The sequence below is a fragment of the Ornithorhynchus anatinus genome, chromosome X5, assembly GCF_004115215.2.
Source record: "Ornithorhynchus anatinus isolate Pmale09 chromosome X5, mOrnAna1.pri.v4, whole genome shotgun sequence".
Lineage (NCBI taxonomy): Eukaryota > Metazoa > Chordata > Mammalia > Monotremata > Ornithorhynchidae > Ornithorhynchus > Ornithorhynchus anatinus.
The window spans coordinates 51,188,734-51,211,957 of NC_041753.1; the positions used below are offsets into that span (position 1 = coordinate 51,188,734).

At 41.5% G+C, this 23,224-nt stretch overlaps 1 protein-coding gene across 5 annotated transcripts in view; it reads right to left on the reverse strand.

Annotated features, from left to right (window-relative positions):
• The window catches only part of KDM4C (lysine demethylase 4C), a 233,028-nt gene that overhangs the window by 192,987 nt on the left and 16,817 nt on the right, over positions 1–23,224 (reverse strand). For all 5 annotated transcript variants that reach the window (XM_029054687.2, XM_029054686.2, XM_029054688.1 and 2 more), the window contains 3 exons: positions 20,591–20,751; positions 18,096–18,271; positions 11,123–11,237 (listed from right to left, as the gene is read on the reverse strand). In XM_029054687.2, coding sequence (XP_028910520.1) covers positions 11,123–11,237; positions 18,096–18,271; positions 20,591–20,751 — 452 coding nt within the window. The remainder of the gene's footprint in view (positions 1–11,122; positions 11,238–18,095; positions 18,272–20,590; positions 20,752–23,224) is intronic.

The following is a 23,224-nucleotide window of genomic DNA, read 5'->3' on the forward strand; positions in this document are numbered from 1 at the left end:
GGACAAATCTGCTGCAAGAGGCACTAGACAGAATTGATGATGGAGGGAACAAACTAAGTCTCAAACTTTCATGGTCATCTGACTAGGTACCACAGGTAAAGTTACCCATATGCTGAAGAAAAACAAGCCTAAAGAAAATATACCTCACTCACTCCACATGATAGTCACAATAGTTCAGTTCACCTAATATCCTGACATCAAATATAAATTGAATGATAACCATAATCTATTTGGGTTAATTGAAACAGAACAAAGTAAATTAAGGCTTTCCTTGTGGCTTCTCATTTGTCTATTTAGATTAAACACATGACAGTAAACCTTGCTGATTTAGGTAGTTCACGTATTTGATTTGCTTCTTCTAACCTTTTATCCCAATCCATTTTCTTATTCTGCAATTTTAATGTGGGTGCTCACCAAGATACCCATTTCTGAGGCAGAATGAAAAACTATCATCTGTCTCTCCTCAATGAAGGCTAAACAGTGGCAAATCAGCATTCAAGTGTCACTGTTGCTTTGATATTCCCAATTTGGAAATACATATCTCTCCTTGAGTTCTGTAGCCTTTTTCATATTCAGAGGCAGCAGAAAAATACTTCTTAGAGAGGTATCAATCTCTCAGTGGCATCAGATATGCTCAAATGCATTATTTAGAAGGAAAACTTTTGAATGGATTACTCAGAACCACAGATTATGGACAATAGGTGCAGACTCATCTCCAATTCACTAAAATTTTGAGTCTAAATTGTTGATCTTTACATATTTATGTAAAACAGGAGGGCAGCAAGTAAGGCAAGTCATTTCTGTTTTGGGGGTTGGGTTTTTTCTTCCACCTCCATCTCCTTCCACTGGCTAGGATCATTTCTGAAGACGGATGGACCTCAGCCTTTAGCCTACTGTCTCTGTTTGGAGTATGTGTCTTTGAAGTCTTTGGTCAATCAATGGTATTTACTGAACCACTAAAATCACCTAGATTATAAATTCCTTGAGGGTAAAGATCGTATCTAGCAACTCTATTGTACTGTACTTTCCCAAGTGCCTAGTAAATGCTCTGCATCCACTAAGCACTCAAAAATACCAGAATGAGTGTTTACAGTGTGCACAGCACCAAACTAAGACCACGGGAAAGTACAATAGAGTTCCAAGATGGATCTCCTGCTCTCGAGGAGCTTGGAATCTAATGGGAACAATGCTAACACGAGATGTTCTTCCCCTTGACTCTATTTATTGCCATTGTCCTTGTCTGTCTGTCTCCCCCGATTAGACTGTAAGCCCGTCAAACGGCAGGGACTGTCTCTATCTGTTGCCGACTTGTTCATTCCAAGCGTTTAGTACAGTGCTCTGCACATAGTAAGCGCTCAATAAATACTATTGAATGAATGAATAACATTGTGAACACTAGAGTTGGGAGCCATCCTCACAGATGGGAGAAAGGCATTGGGCTGCTTGCAATTGACAATCTCAACAGCAATGGCCCACCACTGCTGAGGGACTGCACCGAGCATCAGCTCATGACCAGCAATACAATCTTCATCTTGCCAAACAAACCAAAGACATCCCGATCAGAGCCACAATCTAAACAGTGACACCTCCTCAACTGTATGTCATTGTGGCAGGGTGACCTCTAAGATATACAGCTCACAGCAGCCCTGCGTGGGAGCAGATCACTGGACAGATCATAATCCTAGCTCACAATAATTACAGTCAGTCAATCAATCGTATTTATACACTACACAACCACTTGCTTCCAAACTACCAGATAGATAAACGTGAAACTCCTGGAGAATGAAGACATTCACACGGAGCTCTGCAGCAATATTACGAGAGGCCTGATGAAACATGAAACCCCAGTCTCCGGTAGTATAATTTGGTTACATGATACTACTGAGTGGTATTTATTAAGCACTTACTATGTGCCAAGCACTGTATTAAGCGCTGGGGTAGATTCAAGATAATCAGGCTGGACCCAAACCCTGCCTCACACAAGGCTCACAGTCTAAGCACATGATGCATTTCCATGTTAAACCATTAGTTTTCTGTGCTCGAACAAATGTATATTTAAAAGACTAAATTACCCTTTTCCTAGTTTAGCTCAGCTGTATCAGATTGTCACCTAAGCACCTGATTTTCATACATCTTTGCCACCTAATCATCTGTGATCTTTACAGTGGCATAACAAATTTATTTTTTTCTTGAGAAGCACTACCTGATCTATGGTGCACCAGATTAAGTGAAAGGTCATTCATCCAAGCTACACTAATTTGCTGGTGACACAAAGTTAATGTAAACTACAGTCACCAGTTCATATGACTGTACTGGCCTTTAAATAAATTTCAAATGTGATGCAGAAATGCACCCGCAGGGGGAAATAAAAAAAAAAAAAAACAACAAATCACCTTGTTCTTTAAAATATTCAAAAATTCGATCAGCTTTATATTGCAGAGTGGAGTGTTCCTTTTCTCTGGGAGACAAAGAAAACAAGTATTCAATATCTTCAAGAGAAAGCTCCATCTCAGGTTTGCAAATAGGCTAAGGACTTCCTTAGGATCATTCCATGATAAGATGACTAGTTCCATATGGAATTCATTTAGCTACTTTAAACTTCAAAAGTTAATTACAATGTGTGATGTGATATACTCTTCTTTGATTTTCCCTTTCTGTGGAAATCCCTGACAGTCTCCTACATTCTAGGTTTAGAGAGAGATATTTTCATTCTACGTATTTTAATATACTGGGTCTGTCATTTTACTGCTGCACTTTTTCATTCTCTCTGCTTTGTAAATTCCTGACAATAACCTCATATACCACGTTTAGAGAGAAAAAACAAAGTAGGGTAACAAAATCCAACATAAAGGTGGAGCAAGCCTACAGTGCAGGAAAAATGCCCAGAGAAACAACAGTGAAGTCATCAGTGAAAGCTGTGGGGATCAACAACAGTGTTTTTTCAGGGTCCCAATTACCCGGAAACTACACTTCCATCTTTGATTTTTGAAACCAAAGAGAAAACACTCATTAAAAGTATTTGAGGGGAAAAATACTCTATCCGTTTCTACAAAATAGCCAAGCAACTACTGTGTGCAGAGCACTGTAGTAAACAATTGGGAGAGAACGATACGGCACAACAGAATTGGTAGACATGATCCCAGCCCACAAGAGGCTTGCTTAAACGATATAAAATCAAAGTTGCTGGACACAGCCTAGTATTTTACGGGGGCCCTACATTCCTACAGTCTAGGAGACTGGGAGGAATTTAAGCAACAACCACCATGGGTTTCTCTTCTAACTGGACTTCCAAAAAGCACCACCAGGAACTCCTGCCACCTTCCCACTATGCTACCCAGGGTCCCCAGCCCGGATATGCCCTACACCTATAAGGCTGCGAGGGACTTAAGCTACGGCAGCCAGAGGCAAATACGAATTGGAGAACATTGGGAAGCTTTGGTTGTGACGGGACTTTCGAGGGCCTACCCTTTACCACTGGATGTGTGTCACTCTGAGCTTTCTCTTTTAGATTGTTTTGGCACTTAGAGTATTTCATCTTTCCTACTGTGTCTGGGCATCCATCAATCAATGGCATTTATTGAGCCCTTACTGTGGGCAGAGCACTGGACTAAGGCAGTCAAGGTCAACCGTATTTATTGAGCACTTACTGTGGACACAGCACTGTATTAAGCACTCAGGAGAATACAACAGAATTAGCAGACAGGTTCCCTGGCCTTAAGGAGCTTACACTCCAGAGGGACTCAACCCTTCCCTACCTTAGTCTTAATAATAATGTTGGTATTTGTTAAGCACTTACTATGTGCAGAGCACTGTTCTAAGCACTGGGGTAGGTACAGGGTAATCGGGTTGTCCCACGTGAGGCTCACAGTTAATCCCCATTTTACAGATGAGGTAACTGAGGCACAGAGAAGTTAAGTGACTTGCCCACAGTCACACAGCTGACAAGTGGCAGAGCCGGAATTCAAACCCATGACCTCTGACTCCCAAGCCCAGGCTCTTCCCACTGAGCCATGCTGCTGTCTTAGCTTGTGAACCCCTGGAGGGCCAGGGATGATATCTACTGCTCATGCATGCATTTTTTTTTTCCAGTTCCAAGTACTTTGCTCCACATTCAGTGGGCACATTTTTTGTTATGGTATTTAAGTGCTTACTATGTGCCAGGCAGTATAATAATAATAATGGTGGTATTTGTTAAGCGTTTACTATGTGCAAAGCACTGTTCTAAGCACTGGGGGGATACAAGGTGATCAGGTTGTCCCACATGGGGTTCCCAGTTTTAATCCCCATTTTACAAATGAAGTAACTGAGGCACAGAGAAGTCAAGTGTCTTACCCAAAGTCACACAGCTGGCAAGTGGCGGGGCCGGGATTAGAACCCCTGACCTCTGACTTCCAAGCCCGGGCTCTTTCCACTGAGCCACGCTGCTTCTCTACTGAGCACTGGGGTAGATACAAGCTAATCAGTTTGGACACAGTCCCTGTCCCACATGGGGCTCACAGTCTTAATCCCCATTTCACAGATGAGGCAATTGCGGCAGAAAGAAGTAAAGTGACTTGTCCAAGATCACACAGCAGACAAGTGATGGAGCCAGGACTAGAACCCAGGTCCTTTTGATTCCCAGGTCCATGTCCTATCCAGTAAGCCATGTTGCTTCACTTAAAAAATACCATCACTCCTATGGTACTCCGACAGCTTCAGCTTTTTTCTACTAGAAATAATGTATGTGGAGTCGTCCGGGTTCTCTGTTTTGTTTTTTAAATAATAATGATGGTATTTGTTAAGTGCTTACTATGTGCCAAGCACTGTTCTAAGTGCTGAGGTAGATACAAGGTGATCAGGTTGTCCCACGTGGGGCTCACAGTCTTAATCCCCATTTTGCAGATGAGGTAACTGAGGCACAGAGAAGTTGTGACTTGCCCAAAGTCACATAGCTGACAAATGGCGGAGCCGGAATTAGAACCCACGGCCTCTGACTCCCAAGTCCGTGCTCTTTCCACTGAACCACGCTGCTTCCCCCTAAAATCACCTCTACTCAGAATGGACTTAATATTTTCAATACCACACATTCCCACTGATTTTATTTATTCACTTAAACTGGAAGTGGTATTTGGTCAGCAGAATGGATCTTGAAATTTATACTTAGTAGGTCAGCCAGGCATTTTCTTGCATGCATCCAAGACCAAGTATGACTTGGGAATGATCATCTCAGTGGATTGTAAACTCTTTGAGGGCAAGGATCATGTCCACTCTATTGTAATGTACTTTCCTAAGCACTTAGAACAGCACTCTGAACACAGTAAGCATTCAATAAATACCATTCATTGATTGATCTATCAACGCCTTATCTCCATGAAATGTCTAAGATTTTTCTGCTTGAAGATCTTTTCTTTCTTTTTGTTTTGGCCCTGATATTTATAAACTATCTATTGTAAACTTTCAAATAATCTAACGAGATGAGTTAAACAATCTAGGAAGAAATGGTTACAGAACAGCCTATTACAGCCTATTACTAACTAGCCTATTACATATGGACACTTGCAAATTATATCCTCCTATAAATAGGCCAGTCGAGATCATTTTTTAAGGCTCAGCAATTTTACAATGCCTAAACTGTGCCCAAGTCAAGATTTCTGAATCCTTTTTCCTCAACTATTCTCCCTTACCTATCCATTTAGCTCTATGTGTATTCCCCGTGCTATGTTGTGCCTTTAAAGTGCAGTGAGTCTGTTTGGGTCAATTAAAGTAGATGGCTAAAAGGAAAAAAGAAATCCACAAATGACAACCTTCAGGAAATAAGAATAAAACTTTAGCTGGAAAGCTGCATCAGACTAGACTGCAAAGGTCACCTTGCATGTGTAAATTAAATGTAAATCATATAACAATGATATGTAAAAATATTTACAGGCCTAGTACATTTAATACAACTGGACATAATTCAGGGAAAATTCTAATGGAAACCTGTGGTCTAATGGAAGATCTGCAACTGCTCCTGTTTGAGAGGTGAAGGCAACAACTCCTGAATGGTATTACCACACAGTAAAAGTTTAAATGAAAAATATTTTTTATTCACTAAGTAGAGGCAATTTGTTCATATTCAATAATTCCTTAAAATAGTCCAACCACCCATTCCCACATGACATTGCTCTTTTAGCCTCTTTTAAAGTAGGGCTATTGTATTTTCAAGCAGATATTCTTTACAGCATTCTCTCATGGCAAGATAGCACTGAAAATTTTACTTTGACTTAAAGAGCTTCTTTTCTCCCCTCTTCAATCTTTTAAGTATTTTGACTGACTTGAAGAGTGACAAATGTACATACAATTTCCTCATGCTTAAATGGCCACGGAAGCCTCTCTGCCAATTAATAGTGGCTTCACCTACTCCGAAGGCAGGCCCACTGCCAAGACCTTGGCTTTTCTCTTGAACTGCAACTATTTCACAACCTGCCTTTTTTAAGTTTTAAGATGTTTTTACCAACCTAATTTTAAAAACCCCCTCTCAGGATCACACCTGGAGAGTTTCCAGTACTCTACCACTCTCGGCTATAGGAGGGAGAGTCAAGCAGAGGCATATCCATTCCATTCCTATAATGGGCAGTGGCTAGCAAGTGGAAGGCAATCTGCTATAAGTCAAAATTCACCTGTGCTGGTCAACAGAGACATAGGAGAGAGTCGAAGGCAGAGAGTCGAAGGCAGAGACTCAAGGTGACTGCGTGGAAGAAGGCAATGGTAAACCACTTCCGTATTTTTACCAAAAAAACTCTATGGATATACTACCAGATGGATTGCAGATGGAGGTAAGGCATTCTAGGAGAGATGTGTCCATGGAGTCACTATGGGTCGGAGATGACTCGACAGCATAAGACAAGACAATTAAAAAAAAAAAAGATTACAGCCCCTTGACAATAGGAATGATGATGTTGGCATCTCCCAAAATGAGGCAGAGGATTGGAAATGCTGATCCACTAGGCTGGGCCCCTAACAAGAAAAATGAATGCTTAATCGGCTTTAGTAGCCCACACAGGTCTAGGAGATGCCCTACCTGGCTGGGGGCATCATTGTATATATAGGGAGAAAGGGTGAAAGCCTGCATTACAAGTAAAATCCACCTCTTCCTGCTATGGAAACAGAATGCTGCCTAAACAGGAGGGAAAGTATTGGAAAATGAAGTTGAAATGGTTGGAAAACAGCTAAGAATAACAAGAGAAGCACCGTGGCCTAGGCAAAAGAGCACAAGCCTGGGAGTCAGAGGGCCTCAAGTCTAATCTTGGCTCCACCACTTTGCTGCGTGACTTCAGGCAAGTCACAACTTTTCTGGGCTCAGTGTCCTCATCTGTAAAGAATGAGGATTAAATCCCACTCCCACCTACTTAGACTGCAAGCCCCAGTAAGGGATAAATACCATCACTAAATAAAAAACAAATATATTTAGAGCCTAATGTGAAAGGATCAGGAAACAGTGGGCATGAAGTCCTCTTGCGGAGTTTCAATAATGGATTTATGGCCTAGAAAATGAGAGATGACACTTTTATAGGTACTCTATTTAAAAGGTCAGGAAAAGAGATCTTAATATTAATGCTCTCAAGCTCTTTTGCACTAATAATGCAATGGTATATGGAAGCTTCTGTTGGAATTGCAGTTTTCTTTCTTTTACCCTTAACTATACACACCTCTTCAGCATGCAGTCACACTATCATCAGATTTCTTTGACTAGATGAATGGTGGATGGGTTCCATCTCCCTTCCCCTCTGCTCTGTCCACGATCGTTAACAACTGCATCTGAAGCATGGTTTTTGGACAACAGATAATCCCTACGATTAATAAAGAGAAGACCGGAAGCCATACCAAGATTCTTCTAGCAGTTTGGAGTTTCCTCCTGCCTAGTGCTTAAAACCATTTGCTGCCACAGAGCACCATCTGGTGACCAAAATCCATTTCAGCAGCACCGTTCTAACGTGGGAGAAATAAATGGAAAGAGATAGCAGTTTGCAGGGCCCTCCTTACAGCCAAGCTTCTGGAATCATCACAACACTATGGTACTTTGGAAACTACACAATGGCCAATTATCCATCAGCGCTAATCTGACCACAGTGAAACCATCCACACTTCCAGGGCTGCCATTCTGCCTCAGGCCTGAGGTGGCCCTGAGAAAACCTTTGCAAACTTCAGCCGGCATGGGAAGTCAAGCGGGGCCTCCCCACTTCACAGCTTTCCTGAGCTACCTGTTGCGAGCCCTTCGGCTCGTACCAACCAGCACCTTCCTGGACCGGGGAGCCTCAATGCCAACAGCAGCATTTCTAAACGACTGCAAAATAGTTGCTTCTCTTTTCCACAATAATAATAATAATGTTGGTATTTGTTAAGCATTTACTATGTGCCGAGCACTGTTCTAAGTGCTGGGGTAGATACAAGGTAATCAGGTTGTCCCACGTGGGGCTCACAGTCTTAATCCCCCTTTTACAGATGAGGGAACTGAGGCACCAAAGTCACACTGCTGACAAGTGGTGGAGCCAGGATTAGAACCCATGACCTCTGACTCCTAAGCATGTGCTCTTTCCACTGAGCCATGCTGGTTTTCTAAAATGTACTTCATTTGAACTGTGCCACAGCATTTGATTTTTGTGCTTCTTAGTTCTATTTTGGTTCTTTGAGGTGGCTCTGGTGACAGATGATAGTTTGATCAATTGTTGAGAAGGACCTATGAATCTAAATTTTGATCTCCAAAATCTGTACGCACTTAAAAACAAAACTGTATTGGCAAACAAGATTGGAAACAATTGTAATCAATCAGTGGTTTTTGTTGAACTCTTACTGTGTGCAGAGCACTGTACAGAAGTCCTTGGGAGGGTTCAAAACAATAAAGTAGACAACCTCTGCCCACAAAAATCACATGCTGCAGCACAATTCATAAGAAGCATTTTTGTGGAAAATGAGAAGCAACTTTTTTGCAGTTCCTTAGGAACATTGTATGCCAGGAGTTATCAGGGTCCTTTCTGTGGTTTTTACTGCAGTGAAAATGGCAATTTACTTAAAATTGCACTGTAGCAAAAGGGTGCTTTCTGTCCACAAGGAGCTCACAATCCACTGGGGGAAACTGACATTAAAATAAACTACAGATAGGGGAAGCCACAGAGTAGGAGGATATGTAGGGGTGGGTATTAAATGGCTTAGAGGGTCCAGACTCACGCAAATGCATAGATGACACAAAAGGGAAGAGAAAGTGTGGGCCGATGAGAGATTGGTAAGAGAAGGCTTCCTGGAAGAGATGTGATTTCAGTAGGGCTTTAAGAAGGGGAGAGTGGTAGACTGTTGGATACGAAGGAAGATTGAGGATGTGACCAAGGGGTCAGCGGTGAGAGAGACAGGATTGAGGCAGAGTGAATAGGTTGGAGTTGGAGGAGCAAAGTATGCATCTTGGGTTGTGGGAGAAGAGGGAGGTTAGGTAGGAGGGAGAGAGCTGACTGAGGGCCCCAAAGCCAATAGTCAGGGGTTTCTGCTTAGAAAATCATTCTTAAAGAAACAGAAGAAACAAAGTAGAGCCAGAAAGCAGAACATTTTGTACAGAAAATCCCAAACTTTCTGCAGTTCAATATTAAGGCTGTGAGAAAACAAGAAAATTTGGGTTTTCAAAGGAGTAAATGCACACTGCACTGTCATTTCTGTTAAGCCAGACATGAAAGTAAGCACCAATCCACATACATGGGGCCTAAGAGAACTCAAGCAGCAGTCCTAAAATAAGCTTGATATAACCTTCCTCATTTTTCTCTTATACTCTTATGGAGAGCAAATCCAATAGCTTTGGGAGAGAATTCCAGGTAGGTTGGTTACAATCAGACATGCATTTCTCTTAGGCAAATAAATTCAGGAACATGTATGAGCTGGGAGAGATATAATGGGAGAGGATGGCCTTGATGAATGTAGGGAAAATCAATGTATGTTTCAAAGGCATACAGAATTTCTCCCAGCTTAACTGAAAACAATTTGCAAGTCTGCTCTGGTCCTTGCAGTTAAACCCATTTTTTAAAATATAATGATTTTCAGGTGAAGTAGGTATATGCTGCAGCCTACAACATCTAGTCATTTATTTTACTTCCTAGTTATGGTTACATAGTCTATAGAAAGATTGGAATTTCACAGACTTCAACTGATCTAGGTCTGCCCAATGTGAAGGAGGAAGGAGTTCCAGGTAGGAGGGAAGGTATGAACAAGAGGCAAGAGAGAGATGAAATCAAGGCACAGTGAGAAGGCAGCATGGCCTAATGGAAAGAACATGGCACTGGTAGGTCATAGGACCTGGCTTTTAATCCTGGCACTGCCACCTGCCTGCTGTGTGACATTGGATAATTCACTTAACTTCTCTGTGCCTCAGTTTCCTCATCTGTAAAATGGGGATTCAATATCTGTCCTCTCTCACCCTTAGACTGGGAGGCCTATGAAGGACTGGGACTGCATCTAACCTGATTATCTTGTGCTTATCCCAGCACTTAATAGAGTACTTGGCACACTGTAAGGGAGTAGTATCACAATTATACCACAGTGTGGTCTAGTGAAGACTGCAGTATTCTCTTTGTGTTTGCTTCCATCATGGGTTTCCATTGGTCACTTAACCTCTCTGTACCTTAGTTTCCTTCCCTGTAAAATGGGCATAATAAAACCCGCCCTTTTTGGTCTCACAGGGATGATGTGTGGACAAAATGGGGTAGTCAGTGTTACAGTGCTTTTGGCAAAAGCACTATTCAAATTCAAAATATTATCATTATAAAAGAATCCCCAGCTCACAGCCTGAACCTCCATTGCATAATGAATACCAAAATATTTTAACAGTCGTTTTAAAAATCAACCACCTTACTTCTACTCACATCAACTTCAATGTTTTATTTACGCTTACTTACCAAGATCTGGGTCTATTTAAATCGTTTATCTCAAACTGCTATGGATATCCTTATTACTTTACTGCCTCTGTTACACTCTTACTGATAAGTTTTTATTTCCTCAGGTCTTCTGTTGCCTACAAAGAATGATGTTTTGCCCAGAGAAAAAACAAACTCCAGTTTCTCTGAGGCAGCAAAGAATGCAACATCAAATGGTCTTTCACAAAAATCATTACATAGAAGAATAAACATACTTCATCAAATATGCTTCCATTGACATCTGCTCCATAGAGTGGTGCCCTAAAGGTTATATTCTTCCAGTATTCTCGTTCCAATTCTTCAAAATTCTCATGTTTTGGGGTACGGTACCTACAAAAAGAGTCAGGTGAAATGAGAAAAAAAACCTTTAATAAAGGACACTAGTTTATATGGTGTTTTTCATTTGTCACAAATATTTCACTAAAAACACTGCTCTATCAACATGAAAACATTTCAAAGATTATTTGACTAAATATTGTTAATCAATCAGGTTTATTGAGCATCTACTGTGTGCAGAGCACTGCACTAAGCACTACGGAGAATACAAAAGAACTAGTAGACAAGATCCCTGCCCTCCGGAATTTTACACTCTGGCTCTTTTTCATAAGTATTGAAACAACCTAGGATTCTTAGGTTGACATATCAGCCATTTTATACTTCCTAATCCAAGTAGGAAACTATTTTCTAGAGAAAAGCATATTCTGCCTAACCAGGACATACATGCCCATAACCTAATGAAAATGGAAGACAATTAACAGATGATCCATACTGGCAATGGAAGATCATAATTTGTCATGGTTCAACAACATAACATTTCCTATAGTCTTGCAAATGAAAAGCTGTTCCCCACCTTTCTTCCAAATGAGGCTTTTTCTTCTCTCTTCTTTGAAAGGCTTCAATGTCAAAATGAGCACACAGATACCCATATCTAATTCATGACTAATAATGCTGCAAATGTCTCTTTAATCACATGTGGATAATGCTTCTGGCAACTATTACATTTCTAGACAATAGTTCAACAGTCCTTGGGTTTAGACCGCTTAATGATACTACTGCAAAGCCCAGCTAGAAATTTTCGTATTATTATTTTCCCTCCAGTCATTTTTTATAACAAATCATCAGTGCCCCACTCAGATCACCTCATATTCTTTCGTTCCTGGTATCTGTATCACTCTCAATCTCTCTTGAAGTCATTTGAAACTCAAGACTGGTGATTTTAAACTCAAGATTTTCACAATGTTAACCTCTCTGTCATTAGTAGTAATAGTAATAATAACAACAACAATAATAATTGTGATATTTGTTAAGCATTTACTCTGTGCCAAGCACTAGGGTAGAAAGAATACAATCATGTCAGCTACAGTCCCTGCCCCCATATGGAATTCACAGTCTAAGGGGAAGGGAGAGCAGGTATTGAATCCCCATTGTATAGCTAAGGAAACTAAATCCCAGACTTACCCAAGATCAAACAGTACCAGTGGTGGACCCGGGATTAGAACCCAGGTCTCCAACTCCCAGCCCCATGCTCCCTCTCCACTACGCTACGCTGCTTCTCACTTGAGGCCTTCTTCTTTGAATCTGATCCTGACAGAGGATAGTGCAAACACGATTAATGTGACTAGGTGCTAATCGATATTATTTGTTGAAGACCTACTGTACTACCCGCTTGAAAGAGTACCATAAAGTTAGTGGATACCATCCCTGCCCTCAAGGAGTTCATAATCTCTTGGGGGAAGCAGACACCGAAATAGGCAGGACAGTCAGCATGTAGGTGGTTCCATCTTACCATTTCCACTCATTCGATGGTATTTACTGAGCATTTACTGTGTGCAGAGCAATACTAAGCCCTTGGAAAGTATAATTCGGCAACAGATAGAGACAATCCCTACCCAACAACGGGCTCACAATCTAGAAGGGGGAGACAGACAACAAAAGAACTTGAAAAGCTTCTGCTGAGAGCCATTAGGAAGCCACAGCAAGGAGATGGAAAAGCAAAGAGATTTCCCAGTCTTCTCCTTCTCCATCTCCCCTGCAGCTGAACTGGTGGCTTTGTGGTCCATTTCTTGTAAATTTCCAGCTTAGCAATTTGGACATTTCCAGATTCTGCAGAACTCTCCAGGATGCAGCCCACACTGTAAGGTGGTGAGCCCAAACTCACTTCCCAATCTCAACTGAGGAGCAGTGTGGCCTAGTGGAAAGACCACGGGTCTGGGGGAGTCAAAAGGATCTGGGTTCTAATCCCGGATCTGCCAGTTGCCTGCTGTGTGACCATGGGCCAGTCGCTTCACTGCTCTGTGCCTCAGTTTCCTCATCTGTAAAATGGGAATTCGATGTCTGTTCTCCCTCCTACTTAGACTCCGAACCCCATATGTCCAAACCGGTTGATCTGTATCTACTTCAATGCTTAGAATAGTGCTTGACATATAGCAAATAACACAGTAATAATAATAACTGCCCAGTGCCCTATCCTCTAACTAATATACTCTTTTCTAGGACTTCAACATTCCTGGATCTTAGCAGGGACATTAGTACTTCTGTGGCTGCCAATGCCACCACAATCCTGGCCACTTCTGAGGCTAGTGGTTGCTAGCTTCTGGGACTGCAAACCTGGGGCTGGACTGAGATGTGGAGAAAGCAGCAGGAAGTAGCGGAAGATGGGGTGGTGGGGTAGACGGCCTGAGGCTCTTGCCCCCTTTACCCCTAAGCACTACCCATCGGTTCTTTTTTTATGGTATTTGTTATGCACTTACTATGTGCCCAGCACTGTTCTAAAACCTGGGGTAGATACAGGTTTATCAGGTTAGATATAGCCCTGTCCTGCATTGGGCTCACAATCTAAACCGGAAGGTGGAGGATTTAATCCCCATTTTACACATGAGGTAACTGAGGCACAGACAAGTTAAGTGACTCTTCAAGGTCACACAGCAAGCAACTGGGAGATCCAGGGTTAGAACCCAGGCCCTCTGACTCCCAGGAGCGTGCACTTTCCACTAGGCCATGCTGCTTCTCTAATCTTCCCCCAATGCTCCCACTCCAACCCTAGTCCCCTGGCTGTGCATCCCAGAAGATCCGTCCTGCAGTCTGCGAAAGCGGCCAAGATGGATGTCAGTAGAAGATGCAGGAAGGTCCTTAATCGGGGATGCAGAAAAAAATTAATTAAGAAAGAATAGGAAATCCAAAGGCTGCAGGAACCTTGGAGGCATCTGGACCTCTGTTGTGTGATGAATTCGCAAAACAGACACCCAAGTAACAACTACTTCAACAGAAAGTTACTTTGGCCAGGCTGACATGAAGGCTTGATTTTTAAGGAGAACACTCCACTGAAATGAAAGATGAAACAGAATCAAGGAGGAAATGAGGCAGTTGCCTCACTTTCTCTGTGTATTTATGTGCAATATGTTCCAAGCCTAATCTGCTAGAGAAGCAGCGTGGCTCAGTGGAAAGAGCCCAGGCTTGTGAGTTAGAGGTCATAGGTTCGAGTCCCGGCTCTGCCACTTGTCAGCTGTGTGACTGTGGGCAAGTCACTTAACTTCTCTGTGCCTCAGTTACCTCATCTGTAAAAATGGGGATGAAGACTGTGAGCCTCCTGTGGGACAACCTGATTACCCTGTATCTACCCCAGTGCTTAGAATAGTGCTCTGCACATAGTAAGCGCTTAACAAATACCAACATTATTATTATTAATCCCTAAACCAAGGTTTCCATCACACAAAGCAAAATTTGAACCAAATGAAGGAGAATCAATTTCTTGCTACCAAATAAACCATTATTGGGTTCTTCCTTACTGCTGGATCATTCAGCTTTACCAGAAAGAGGCAAACCAACAAATTCATTAAACAGGAGTTGAGTTCACACAAGGAAAAACCATTCCATCACACCTCCATCTAGACAGAATGGTTTCTTCAAAGCTGAGAAATTACTACTCCCCACTTCATTGACAGAATCAAAATTGTCTTTTTTTTTTAAGCATTTTGGGACCAGTTGGACTAGCAGATGATGAAAAAAACTAAGAACACACTTCATTTTAATATTCTCCACACCAATCATCATTACCACCGCTAAATACCCAGTAGTATAAAGCGTATCCAGAGACAGAAAAAAGTGAATAGAGTTCTTTCCCTGCGTACCTACTTCCTGAAGCACTACTACTTTTCTTTTTTCTTTTAATGGTATTTGTTAAGCATTTACTATGTGCCAGGTACTATACTAACCACTGGGATACTCTTGCTTTGCTCTTAGAGGTATCAAATAGGGCTTTGTTACAGCAAGAAAGGGTCTTGGAGCTGTCATCTTAGAGACTGAGCCTGGTGTTTGAGCAGGCAGGGGGTCATTTGTGTTGGTTGTGAGGCTGGTATTGGGCAAAGTGGGGGGCGGGGAAGGGGGAGCCTGGACTGCTATTTAGAAGTGGCAGCGGATCTTTCAAAATAATTCCAGTCTCCTCCACCCATCTATCCTTTCCTAGTGTGGATATTTGTTCTGCTCTTAACATTACTGAACACCAACTGGACATTTTACACCTCTCCTGTTAAACTGCAGCATCAGAGCTCCATTCAGCTGTGTTCCTACAAGAAAATTACACTGGTTACAGATTACAGAATATCAGTCAACCCAAAAGTTAATGGTGTTTATCGCTACCCCGTATTGTTTAGAATCTGTAGGCATAAGGTTCAGATTTTGGCTTGATGATATTAGCCTTTCACTGCAACTAAAAGAAGAATAATCGCTTTTGGTATTTTATACTTCTTGTCAAATCAACTATGCAGAGCTGGTCTGCAAGTAGCTTTCTTTTGCACTCATTAATATCATTAATGCCCTTCTTACAAAAATCCAACTGATGCCTAAGTTTCTCCAAGATGAAAACAGATGGGTAGGAAAAAAAAAAACAACAAATTGTGGGCTATCTCCTGTTAGCTGTGAAAATGAGCTTGCTATCAGGATGCATTCCAGAGCAGTTCAGAAACCATATTGTCCTTGCGGAAAGCACAGAGCACAAGCCCGAGGACTTGGCTTGAAATCTGGAGATTCTCTATTAAAATTCTGGCTAGTAGAAAACCTCACTGTTAATAAAGCATGTTGACATTCCCATAGCAATTTGAATGGTTGAAGTTGAATTAAATCCTAGGCTGGATATCTAAATGGAGTGAAATTTCATTTCGAGAACACTTTTGTGACAGAATATTTTCCTGGATTCACTTAATTTTGCACCAATTGAATAAAATCCTTAAAGAAATCCAGATAATCAGATTATTTTCCATCTTCCTGAGAGTTTAGAGCCTCTCGATTTTTTTTATTTTTTTCTGATTCCCTGTGCATTAACCAACGGGCTGCTTTCAAAATATGACTTGAGTATCTACAGCACAGTCTTTTAAGTTGCCCTTCTTCTACAGCTATGACGCCACTACCGCCAGGCCACAGTTGTTTAAACTGAACAGGGGTGTAAGAATAAGGCTCCGAAAGAAAAGAGGACCTGATGCCAAATCAAAATCAATTCACTAAAATGGTTGCAGCAAATCAATTAATCATATTGATCGAGTGATTACTGTGTGCAGATCACTGTACTAAGTGTTTGAAGCGGCCCCGCCCTGGGGTGTGGCGCAACTGTTCTGCAGATGGTTCCCCACGGATCTATCAAGTGTTCTCCCTTACGCAGACCCTCCACCCTGACTCGGGACCACCCACCTGGGCTGCCCGAAGGAGCCAGGGGCCTGGCTTGCTGACGCTGGGTCCTACGGCAGGGCCTAGAGTGGAGAGGATTCTCTGCACTGGCCCTGGAGCCTGGCAAGGCAAGAGGAGTCCTCTTGGTTTCCAAGGCTGAACCAGGGAGTTGCAACCTGCCAGCCGAGGGAAACAAGTAGAGCTAAGACCTTGGTTCCACTTGCAGTCCTCTTCCAGCTTCAAGGGGTAGAGTATCCTGCCTGCTCAAAATCTGTGGAGACACAGCTAATGATTTCACCCGCAGTGTGCCAATCCCATGAGGGCAAAGCCCCACCTTCCTCTCCCTGGCACTGCCATGGACTGGAACCTAAACAATCCACGACATCTCCAGAATCGGTTCCTTCTTTTCCATCCAAATGGCCACATGTTCTCTCTGTCTTCAAGCCCTTCTAGAATTGCATCTTTTCCAAGAGGCTTTCCCATGTTAGCTCTCATTTCAGCAACTTCTGTGGCCACATCAGCATTACCTAAGCACTTCAATAGCCCTCACCAGTAGCACTTATGTAGGCATTCTTAAATTCTTTTTCTTCCCCCTACCCAAAATTTATTTCAGTGTCTATCTCCCCAGCTAGAATGTATACTCCTCAAAGGTAAAGGTCACATCAGTTATCTTTATTGAACTCTCCCAACTGCCTAGTAGAGTGCTCTGCACAGAATAAGCTCTCAATACTATTGTTTGAGCCTAAAAAAAAATTCAATTCTAAAACAAAATTTATAAGAATTGTGGTTTATCCTTCAAATAAAGGTTTTCAATTTCCTTAGGTGAGTGATAGTGTGGAGTCTCAAAAGTTAGGAACCATCAGAAAGTCAGAAAGTTTTTTCCTCTTCCTTTCTGGAGCAGATGTCGCTACGGTTAGCATCAGTGGGGTTTCAGCTCAAAAAATCGTACTCTTGTTCCACTCCCATAACAAGAAGCAGTGCAGTCTAGTGGATAGAGCATGGGCTTGGGAGTCAGAGGATCTGGGTTCTAATCCCAGCTCTCCACTTGTCTGCTATGTGATCTTGGCCAGTCAACTTCTCAATGCCTCAGTTCCCTCCTCTTCAAAATGGGGATTCGATACCTGTTATCCCTCCTACTTAAACTATGATGCGCATGTGGGACCAGATTATCTTGCATCTACCCTAGTGCTTAGTACAGTGTTTAGTGCACAGTAAGCGCTTAAATACCACAGTTATTTCCCTTCTGTTGGTCTGTATCTACCTCTCTCTGGAATAGATCGTACTGATATCTTCCTTGTTACCTGACCCTTCCAACAACTCTTATCTCCCCTTCAGTAAAACATGTTACTCAGAAAACTACTGAAATAGCATCATTTCAGGCCTAAGCATTCTTGATTTGGGTGATTAGAAAGGGCATGGTAAAAAGTGTCTGTAATTAGAAGAAATGAGGGATGTTGGCTTCACTGGCTCTATCGTGATGCAATAAAATAAGGCAAAATTATTTTACTTAAGTGGATAATAAATATAACATACCTGTCACTGTTTGCTAATTGTCGGTATTCTTTCACAGTCATTGGTTTTCTCGGGGTGTTGTACTGAACATAAAATCCTGCCTTCCCAAAGACGGTTTGCTCAAGAGGTGCTGGAATCACCATGTCATCAATAGCATCATAATTTTGTCTTGGCTTCCACTCCTTTGGGGGAATTACCTAAGAAATGGAAGAAAATAATGAGATACAAACATACCCATTTCAAAGGAACAGCTAACATGGTACTAAAACTATCTCAAACTGAAGGGTAACTCTAGAGAGGCTGTAAAATGAGCAGAAACTTAACATGCAAATTTATCATGTTTCACCAAAATGGATGTTATTTATATGGCCTGAAGGAGGTGGAGACTAAATGTAAGTTTGTATACTTACATTTGTCTGGTCTCCACCATTAAATTATTTGCTTCTCAGGGGCAGGGCACAACATCCCCATCATCACCAATGGTATTTACTGAGTGCTTACTACGTGCAGAGCACTGTACTAAGCGCTTGGGAGAGTACAACAGTTAGTAGACATGTTCCCTGCCCACAACCAGTTTACAGTCTATAGACAATGAGGCACATGACTATTCTTTATTTATAATGCTTCGCTGAGCTCTATGCCGAAAGTAGGTGTTCTGCAAATGATTCTGATGATGATGATTGGTGTAATAATAATAACTGGAGTATTTGCTAAGTGCTTACTGCATGCCAAGCACTGTACTAAGCACTGGGGTAGATTACCAGGGTAAGGGATAAGAGGTATTTGGTACCCATTTTACAGAAAAGGGAACTGTCCTAGAAGGATACTCTGACCACTGTTCATTTCCAATATTGTTGCCCATTGCTAAAATAATTGCCATTTTATCCTTAACAATCCAGGCTTTCTTGTGCTCTGAACAGCAAAAGCAGACCTAACAGCCCTTGACCGGTATGGTTTTCTTGTGTTAATATATAAGGCACATCGTAGAAAAGTTCCCTTTTTCAATCAGTGGAATTTACTTAGCACTTACTGTGCTAAATGCTTGGGAGAGTACAATACAATGGAGTTGTTAGACGTGTTCCCTGCCCACAAGGAGCTTTACCGTTGATGTTTATTTCCTCCCTTCCTTCAACTAAATGCTTTCAATTTATGTGCTCTATGTGCTAGTGAAGAGTAACAGTCGTATATCCAAATTCAGGGTAAGGTTTGGGTTTTACTTCTGCAGCATCTCTCCTCTCATCCCAGTCCCAATTTAGTTGCCTTTTGTATTTAGCCAACACTTCTGGGTTTTTTAAAGAACAAGTCAATGAGAGGCTCTTTTAGCTATTTCTTTGTTCCCCACATCACAGAGTTCTGGAAATTCAGCTTGCTAGCAGTTTGCCAGCTGGCTGGGTGTTGTACATCACCAAAATAATAATATAGCAGATTTACACAAAAATAGATTTTCTTTTCAAATAATATTTTAGAAGCAGAATAAAGACATGACATAATACAGTACATATTTGTCTATGTGGGCTAATGTACAGAGCAGGGAGCTGGGGGTTGGGAGATCTGGGTTTTAATGCCGGCTCCACCACTTGCCTGCTGTGAGACCTTGAACAAGTCCCATGACGTCTCTGTGCCTCATCTTCCTCTTATGTAAAATGGGGATTAAATATCTATTATCCCTCCCCCTTAGACTGTCTCATTTGGAGCACAGACTGTGTCTGATCTGATTACATTGTATCTACCCCCACACTAAGCACAGTGCTTTGCACAAAGTAAAAGGGTCATTATTATTTACCTAATTAAATTGCATCTCGTTCAACTTCCCCTCCTCTGTACCCATGCTCGCTCGGTTTCTCCAGTCTGGAACTCCCTCTCCCCTCAAATCAGTCAGACGCTAGCTCTCCCCATCTTCAAACCCTCCTCAGATCCCACCTCCTCCAACATGCCATCTCCAACTCATCCCCAGAGCCTAAGAGTATATCATCAGCCACCTCCAGCACTTACATTTTATTTATACCTCTCCTTAGCACTTGTGTCCAATTATTTATTTTCATTCCACTATTTGTAAATATTGGATGTCTGTCTCTCCGTGTTAGAGTAGAAGCTCCTAGGAAGGCAGTGCACTGTACCCAGTAGGCCCTCAATAAAATAACATTACTAATACCACCTCAAGAAATAAGGGAACTGAGTAAAAGCAGAAAGAATATCTGACCATTAGGAAGATAAATCCTACCGATATATGAGATGTGTGTAGATAGGCTATAGATTTCAAATGCCAAATATTGAGAGAATAAATGAGGATGACTTCCTTTTAAATTCCTAAGAATTTAAATTCCTCAGAAGAGAGTGGAACATCAAGGACAATAATACTATTTCACACACTTTCTTTTGGGGGTACTACACCAATAAAAGCTTCCTACGGGATAAAACAGATAAACATTACTTAAAGGAAGACAGTGAAAAGGTTTTGGGTTTTTTTCTTTCATTTCCTGAAAAATGAAGAGATCTGAAGTCAATAGAGTGGTTACCTTAGCGACTCCTGCTCGGTGAGCTCCTTTAGACTCCATATATGATATATATTTGTTAAAATCTTTGAACTCATCCATAGTTGGTCTAAAAGTCATAATCTTACATCCTGGATTAGGAGGTTTGTTCATTCTTGCTCCTGCCATCCTGATAAAGACGACTCCTTTTGGGGGGTGGGGCGGGGGGGGGGGGGAGGGAGAAACAAAACAATTACTAACAATAAGTGAAACTTGCACAAGAAAACCCATCTAAAGTATGCTTTTCCTAGATTATGAAAACATCTGCTTCCCTACACTGTCTAGAATTGGCCCAGCTGAAATAAATTTGTTCTCTCTTGGCCTTTATAAAAAAAACTGGAACTCCAACCAGTACATTTTTCAATCCTTACAATAAGAATTTGGGGTTTTATTTAGAGAGAGAGAGAGAGTGTGTGTGTGTGTGTGTGTCTGGTTTCTTTAAATCTCCATATAAACTCTATCGTATCTTTCCACTTCTAATGTATCACCTTGTCCATGTCCATATTACTGTAAATCACTTTCACACATTCAATAGTATTTATTCATTCAATAGTATTTATTGAGCACTTACTATGTGCAGAGCACTGTACTAAGTGCTTGGAATGTACAAATCGGTAACAGATACAGTCCCTGCCCTTTGATGGGCTTACAGTTTAATCGGGGGAGACAGACAAAGACAATAGCAATAAATAGAATCAAGGGGATGAACATCTCATTAAAACAACAGCAAATAAATAGAATCAAGGTGATGTACATCTCATTAACAAAATAAATAGGGTAATGAAAATATATACAGTTGAGCGGACGAGCACAGTGCTGAGGGGAGGGGAAGGGAGAGGGGGAGGAGCAGAGGGAAAGATTTAACCACTATAAAGAAGCATTTACAGCAAAATTGTGTCAGTTCTGTTTTATGACTAAAATGTTAATATAGTATTCATTATCCAAACTATTATCTTGTATGTTAATTCAAATGGCTGTATAATTTAAAACAAAGTCTCACGCGCAGAAGACTTGCATCTTTTCCTGCTTCTCTGGAGAAACAAATATAGTCTAGGCTTATAATATTCTGCTATGTGTTTCCCAAGAGAAATACATTCAACAGATCAACCTTGGCTTTGAGGAGATTTAAGAGGATTTTGGTAATATGGCACAAAATAATCAAAGCATGAATCATTAGTTTTAAAGCTAGTCAAGAATGTTCTTTTATCAATGCTTTCATGAGGTCAGAAAATAGCAAAACTAGGAAAAATGATCAAACAACTTTCTAATTCAAAACCAAATGCCCTTGGCTAATTTCTCAGGAAAAGATGACTTCAGGGTTCTGTGGCTAGATCCAAATTTAAAACTAATTTAAATGATGCTACAAAACTAGAGAAGGAGCATGAGACTGGGAGTCAGGAAATGTGGGTTCTAGTCTAAACTCTGTCACTGGTCTGCAGTGTGATCTGACGCAAATCACTTAATCTTCCTTTCCCTCAGATCCCTCATCTTTAAAAGAGGGAAAATACCATCTCTGCCTATCTCTCAGATCGTGAGCCCCATATAGGAGAGGGAGTGTTTCTGATCTGATTTACCAGTAACTACCCCAGGATTTAGCACAATGCTTGGCACATAAGTGCTAAACAAAAGCCATGGTTATTATTATTTTCATCATTATTTTGTAGTGGTGTTTAAGTGCTTACTATGTGCCAGGGGCTGTACTGAGCACTGGGGTAGATAGATACAAGAGTATCAGGTGGGACAGAGTCCATGTCCCATATGGGGCTCACAGTCTTAATCCCCATTTTACAGATGAGGCAACTAAGGGACAAAGAAGTTAAGTGACTTATCCAAGGTCATACAACAGCTACAAGGTGGAGCTGGGGTTAGAACCCAGGTCCTGTGACTCCCAGGCCCATGTTGCATCCACTAGGCCGTGCGGCTTTTTTTATTATTATTATTACAAAGAGACCTCGAGGGTGTGAATATTATTAAATTATGATTATCACTGTTCTACATAGAAATCGCAGAGACACATATGCTACAGGCAAAGAGAGCAGTAGAATTTGGTCGAGAATGAAAGCCAACTATGGTGGATGAGTTGCATGTGGTTATTTGCCTCATATGCCCAAAGCCAACCCAGTATAGTTCTCAGAGTTCTTGTTTGGGTGACCAAAGAGACATTTTGAGGCTAGGGAATGGACACCTTTGGCTGCTCCCTCTGGGCACTGCTACAGAATCCCAACACTGGCTGCCATGACCATCCAGTATATGGCTTAATGTAGAAATACAACATATGAGAGATGTATGAGAGAAGTAACCACCTTAGATGCCTGCTTTATCTCATCCCCCAGCCCAACAGTGACTCTTTCGCTCAAAGACACTTTAAATTCCAAGATCATCACTTCCAGAAGAGGAAAAGTGTTTCCAGTGATGCTCTGTGCCCCACTACTGGGTTAGAGCGAGCTCATGGGGAATGGGCTCATAGACTGCCTGAGACTACTGCCTCCATGAATAATATTCCCAACTTCAGAGACCAGATTTCATACCTCAAAGGAAATCTGCATGCTGCTCTGGAGTCAGGTTAAATGTGGGCTCCCTGGCTTACTGGAAAAAGAACTTGACTGAAGTTAGGATTTG